The sequence below is a fragment of the Neophocaena asiaeorientalis genome, unplaced genomic scaffold (genome assembly GCF_003031525.2).
Source record: "Neophocaena asiaeorientalis asiaeorientalis breed wild unplaced genomic scaffold, Neophocaena_asiaeorientalis_V1.1 scaffold654, whole genome shotgun sequence".
Classification (NCBI taxonomy): domain Eukaryota; kingdom Metazoa; phylum Chordata; class Mammalia; order Artiodactyla; family Phocoenidae; genus Neophocaena; species Neophocaena asiaeorientalis.
The window spans coordinates 647,715-654,366 of NW_020175495.1; the positions used below are offsets into that span (position 1 = coordinate 647,715).

A 6,652-nucleotide genomic window follows, 5' to 3' on the forward strand; every position below is an offset into this window, starting at 1 on the left:
TGGCAGATACCTGCTACAAACATGGCAAAGAACCTGGTACACTGTGAAACTTGATACAGTCCTTTATATAATATAATCATATCTAATCGATACAAATTGTGTGGAGGCTATTATTCCTAATCTACAAATGAGTTTTCATTTGGTAATCCTTACACATGTCAATAGACTTCCTGAATTCTGCAGAACCTCTCAAAATCAAAGGTAATAAGGAGCAAATAAAGATACCTTTTAATTGTATTGTTCTCTTCCACTTTCAACATTTCAGAGATTCTGGTTTCTCAAAACCTATGCCTAGGGACTTCCCTGGTGGCCCAGTGGTAAAAAGTCTGCCTTACAATGCAGGGGACACTGGTTCCATCCCTGGTCAGGGGACTAAGATCCCACATGCCGCGGACAACTAAGCCCACGCGCCAAAACTATGGAGCTCGCGTGCCTCAACTAGAGAGCCTGCATGCCACAAACTACAGAGCCCTCGCACTCTGGAACCTGCATGCCACAACTAGAGAGAAGCCTGCACATTGCAACGAAAGATCCCCAATGCCTCAACGAAGATCCCGCGTGCCACAACTAAGAGACCTGACGCAGACAAAACAAAAACAAAAACAAAAAACCTATGCTTTATTTACTATGATCAAATAATATTCCTGTTACTCAAATCCCCTCTGTTCTACCTAGGATAGATGAGATTTATGGATTCAGGCAAATGGGATGAAACCTTATCACATCACTGTTACTAGAGAGAGGAATTTGTTATAAGGCTTGGACTTCCAAGGACATTAATGAAATACCAAGGACCTTATTTCCAAAGACGTTACATTGTATGACCTGTGACAAGGGCCCCAAAGATTGCACATAGAGCAGTTCCATGTAGGTGAATCTGAATGTGCTCTGCAAATTGGGGAAGACTGAGTCAGAGCTCTGCATTTCTTCTTTTTTTATTGAAGTATAGTTGATTTATAATACTGTGTTAGTTTCGAGTGTACAGCACAGTGATTCAGTATTTTTGCAGATTATACTCCATTATAGGTTATTACAAGATAATGGGCATAATTCTCAGTGCTATACAGTATATTTTTGTTGCTTATCTATTTTATATATAGTAGTTTGTTGTATTTTCTTCTTCAGCCCTAAGAAACCCTGAGGTTACTGTTCTTTCAAATAAGGGTCCACAGTACAATTAAAAGACTACTGTTCATCCATTATTACTTTATTCCCCCCATCAATTAACCCATAGTTCAAGTGCTGACTATATTCCAGGCCCTGGAAGACAGTGCTTAATAAGACATTTCCCTGTCCTCGAAGACCTCAGAACCTATCTAGATGACAGAGCTGCAAGCAATTACAACATATGATGAGAATCAGTATGAGGGGGATAGGACAAAGGAACATGAGAGAAGGGGTCTGGCTCAGGGACTGTGGCCAAGCTTCACAGAGGAGGTAATCATTTCTAATGGCTGCGGAATCCACCACCCTATGGATGACGTAGAAGGAGCTCATGTAAGCCCAGTCTTCTCTCTCTTATCAGTTTGCCTGGCTGGCTGTCTATCTTCCTATCATTTATCTCTATATCTATCTATCTATCATCTATCTATCTATCATCTATCTCTCTACCTATCTATCACCTATACACTCTGTTTCTTCCAACATTTTTTCAATGCTTATAGATGGCATGTAGTTGTATCTTGCATACAGATAACCCAATCACCATAAGATCATGAACGTTTTCTCATGGTCTTAAAAATTCTTCAAGAATGTCACCTTGAAAAAATTAGCCTTTTTATTTGAAGATGATTATAGATCTATAAGCAGTTGTAAGAAATGATACAGAGAGATCTCATATACTCTTCACCCAGTTTCCCCTAATGACAACATCTTGTAAAAGTATTGTACAATATCACAACCAGGATATTGACATTGATACAATCAAGATACACAACAGTTCCATCACAAGGGAATGTCATTTTTGATAACTGCTTAATAATCTATTTTGGAATGTATCATAATTTATTAATCCTGCTATTGTTTGAAATGTAGGTTGCTTATAATTTGGGACTATAATAAATAATGCTGTAGAAAACATCCTTGTACATAAATCTTTGCCGAAATCTCTATTTCTGTAGGTGAAACTCCTAGGAGATTTGCTGAGCCAAAGGATATGTGCATTTTTAGGTTCTCAGTATTAACTGCCAAACTGCTTTCCAGAAAAGTTGTACCAACTTACACTCCGGCAGTGCATGAAACTGCTTGGCTGACCACATTAACTGATATTGAGTATTTAAAAAGTCTTTGCCAATTTTATAAGTGAAAAATGGTATTTTGAGATTCTTTTGATTTATTTTTATAAATATTGAAGGAAAGGGGCTTCCCTGGTGGCACAGTGGTTGAGAGTCCGCCTGCTGATGCAGGGGACACGGGTTCGTGCCCCGGTCCAGGAAGATCCCGCATGCCGCGGAGTGGCTGGGCCCGTGAGCCATGGCCGCTGAGCCTGCGCATCCAGAGCCTGTGCTCTGCAACGGGAGAGGCCACAACAGTGGGAGGCCCGCATACTGCAAAAGAAAAAAAAAAATTATAGATTTTGTGCCATTTAAAGTTATTATAAAATATTGGCTATATTCCCTGTGCTGTACAATATAGCCTTGTAGCTTATTTATTTTATACATAGTAGTCTGTACCTCTTAATCCCCTTTCCCTAACATATAATTCAGTGGTTTTTAGTATATTCACAGACTTGAGCATCCATCAGCACAATGAATTTTAAAATATTTCATTACCCTAAAAAGGAACTTTAATCCCCTTAGTTTTTACCCATACTCCCTCCATCCTCCCCATTCTCTGACAATCATTATTCTACTTTCTGTCTCTATATATTTGTCTATTCTTGACATTTCATATAAATGGGATTGTAAAACATGTGGTCTTTGAGACTGGCTTCTTTCACTTAAGAAGGGAACTCAAGATTTCACTTAAGATGAGAACTCTCAGGATTTACTGTCTTAACAACTTTCATATATAACATACAGCAGTGCTAATTTTATTTATCATGTTGTACATTATATCCCTAGTACTTATTTATCTTACAACTGGAAGTACTGGAAGTACCTTTTGACCACCTTCATCCCTTCATCCAATTCTCCCTCCCCCCAACCCCTGCCTCTGGTCACCACAAATCTGTTCTCTTTTTCTATGAGTTTGTTTGTTTGTTTTTAAGTATAATTGACCTACAACACTATGTTATTTCCTGGTACATAGCATAGTGATTCGATATTTCTATACATTACAGAATGATCACCATTATAAGTCTAGTTACCATCTGTCATCATACAAAGATATTACATTATTATTGACTATATTCCCCACACTATACATTTCATCCCTGTGATATTTATTTTGTAACTGCAAGTTTGTTAATCTAAATCTCCCTCACCTATTTCACTCATCCCCCATCCCTTTTCCCTCTGGCAACCACCTGTTTGTTCTCTGTATCTGTGACTCTGTTTCTATTTTATTATGTTTATTTATTTATTTTTAGATTACACATGTAAGTGAAATCATATGGTATTTGTCTTTCCTTTGTCTGACTTATTTCACTTAGCATAATACGCTCTAGGTCCATTGAGGTTGTCATGAGTGGCAAGATTTCATTTTTGATTTATGGCTGAGTAATATTCCATTGTGTGTATATATACCTCATCTTCCTTATCCATTCATCTGTCGATGTACACTTAGGTTGCTTCCACATCTTGGCTACTGTAAATAATGCTGCAATGAACATAGAAGCACACATATCTTTTTGAACTGTGTCTTTGTTTTCTTTGGAAAAATACCCAAAAGTTGTTTTGCTGGATCATATAGCACTTCTATTTTTAATATTTTGAGGAACCTCCATACTGTTGGCCATAGTGGCTGTACCAATTTACATTCCCACCAGCAGTGTACAAGGGTTCCCTTTTCTCTACATTCTTGCCAACATTTGTGATTTCTTGTCTTTTTGATGATAGCCATTCTGACAGGTGTGAGGTGATATCTCATTGTGGTTTTGATTTGCATTTCCCTGATGATTAGAGAAGTTGAGCACCTTTTCATGTGTCTGTTGGCCAACTGTATGTCTTCTTTGGGAAAATATCTATTCAGTTCCTCTGCTCACTTTTTAATCGGGTTGTTTGTTTGTTTGTTTGGGTTGTTTGTTTTTTGATGTTGAGTTGTATGAGTTCTTTGTATACTTTGGATATTAACCCCTTACCAGATATATCATATGCAAATATCTTCTCCCATTCAGTAGGCAACCTTTTCGTTTTGTTGATAGCTTCCTTTGCTTTGCAAGAGCCTATTAGTTTGATTAGGTCCCATTTGTTTATTTTTGCTTTTGTTTCCATTGCCTGAGGAGATATATCCAAAAAATATATATATTGCTAAGAGCAGTATCAAAGAGTATACTGCCTATGTTTTCTTTTAGGATGTCAGGTCTTACATTTAAGTCTTTAATCCATTTTGAGGTTATTTTTGTATGTGGTGTGAGAAAGTAGTCCAGTTTGATTCTTTTGCATGTAGCTGTCCAGTTTTCCTAACACCATTTATTGAAGAGGTTCTCTTTTGCCTGTTATATATTGTTGCCTCCTTTGTCATTGATTAATTGCCCATATAGGTGTGGATTCACTTCTGGGCTCTCTGTTTTGTTCCACTGATCTATGTGTCTGTTTTTGTACTAGTACCATACTGTCTTGATTAATGTAGCTTTGCAGTATACTTTGAAATCAGGGCATCTACTGCTTTTATATTTAGAAAATTCTTTTTCATTGTTAATTTTCTAAGACCTTTCTGAACCTAAATTTATTTTTCTATTTGTTTCCTTCTTTATTTAGAAAATGTGTTACTAAAAAACAATTGCCCACTGTGAAAAATTTAACATAATTACTTATAAAGGAAAAAGTGAGAGCTCCCCCATAACCAACTGACTCCCAGTTTCACTCTTCAGAGATCACCACTGTTAGCAATTTGTATCCTTCCCAACCATTTTCTATGCATATACATATGTATAGTGTTTAAAAAGTGGGATCAAACTATAAATATTGTTTTACATCTTACTTTTTTCACTTGACAGTATAGCAGGGCATCTTTCCATACGTGGATCAATCACATTTTTTTTGTTATGCTAAGTAAAGCCTTCTCCACCGCAGATTATAAAAAATATCCTCCTATATAGTCACCTAGTACTTTTATAGACTGCTATTTTTATTAAATAAAATAATAAATGTTATTTAAATAGACTGCTATTTATTTTTAACTTTAAAGTTGTTGTAAAAGAACAACAACTGTAGCATCAGTGGAATTCTTAATGTCATCTTGTCCACAATAGAGGGGACAACTATAAGTCGTTGCTCCTCTTCCCTCTGCACATATTCAAGAGAGGGGCTGGAAAACATTCTGCCTGTGGACTGACGCATTCAGACAGAGCTTAAACTGGTTAGAGGAAGAGGTGTGTGTGTGTGTGTGTGTGTGTGCGTGTGTGTTGTTTTCCTCCGCTACTTACTCTTGCCTTTTGTACTTGCCTGCACCCATTCTCTGGAGGTATAAATCAGTGATTCCCCATAGAGTGTTTAAAAGATGGACCTGGAAAGATTGGCCATCAGACCACTCTCTTGCCAGAAAAATTTGAAAAGGATAAGGATTAAAGAGAGAAATGGCACTTGCAATTCCCATGAAGATTTCTAGCATTGGAGCAAAATCGTGGCGAATTCCAACAGCACTGACTCAGTTTCAGACTTGCGTTTTTTTATGCTGACATCCCCTGGCCTCTCCTCCAGCAGCCGCGGCTTCCTGGGCAGCGCTCCTTTCCTTCCAGGCACTGCGGAGTCCCATCTTTCATCAACCCCATCCCTGGGGGCTTTGGGGCAAGGAAAGAGCTCCGGCTCCTTCCTTTCCCACTTGGCTTCTTTAAGGGGTCACCTCCTCTTGCCTTTCTGTTTTCTTGTGCTCTCTGTGTTCTTGAGCCCTCCCGCTCGAGGACAGGTCAAGATTCCAAAGACCCTGAGGGATGGCAGCCCAGGTGTCTATACAGGGCGCTTCCTGAGACCCCAGCGTTCGAGAATCAGGGATCTGGAGGGCACAGGACTTAGCATCCCCAAGGGGTAGGAATGTAAGTGTGTCTGTTTGAGCTGGGTGTGGGGAGGGCATATTCTGGCTTCAGCACATACCCTTTCAGACTCTCCAGGGCTAGTGTCCTCTCGGCGTCAGCAAGGACAGCAGTCCCGACAGGGCCACCTGCAAGCGTCCTCACGGAGCAACTCCCGCGCGTGGCGAATCTTTGCCTCGGCCAGTGCTAGCCGGATGCTAAGAGTTGCCATGGGAGTGCGAGGCCCGGCCGTCTCCTCCCACCACGTGTGCACGCCTCGGTCGGCCTTCCCTCCCCTGACAATGGGCGTCTCTGCAGGGGTTCTCCCTTTAGGCTACCGGAGTCCCTCCTCCACATCCCCGCCTCCCATCCTCCCGGGAGCTAAGGGGGGGCGTGTGTGCGCTCCCTGGAGGAGTGGCCCTCGCGGCGGCCGCGGCCAGAAGCGCCCCACCGGAGCCCCAAACTTCGAGCAAGTTCCCGGGCTTCGGGCGCGCCGCGCTCTCGGCCTCCGGCGCTCCCGTCCCCACGAGCGGGCTCGGGAGG

General features: G+C 40.7%; 1 protein-coding gene across 1 annotated transcript in view; it reads left to right on the forward strand.

Annotated features, from left to right (window-relative positions):
* Positions 1–1,320: 1,320 nt before the first annotated feature.
* LOC112415775 (guanine nucleotide exchange factor DBS-like) overlaps positions 1,321–6,652 on the forward strand; it is a gene marked incomplete at its 3' end in the record, with an annotated part of 63,762 nt that continues 58,430 nt past the window's right edge. The window contains exons 1-2 of the mRNA XM_024768936.1: positions 1,321–1,497; positions 6,443–6,642. Of these exons, the coding sequence (XP_024624704.1) occupies positions 1,321–1,497; positions 6,443–6,642 (377 nt within the window). The remainder of the gene's footprint in view (positions 1,498–6,442; positions 6,643–6,652) is intronic.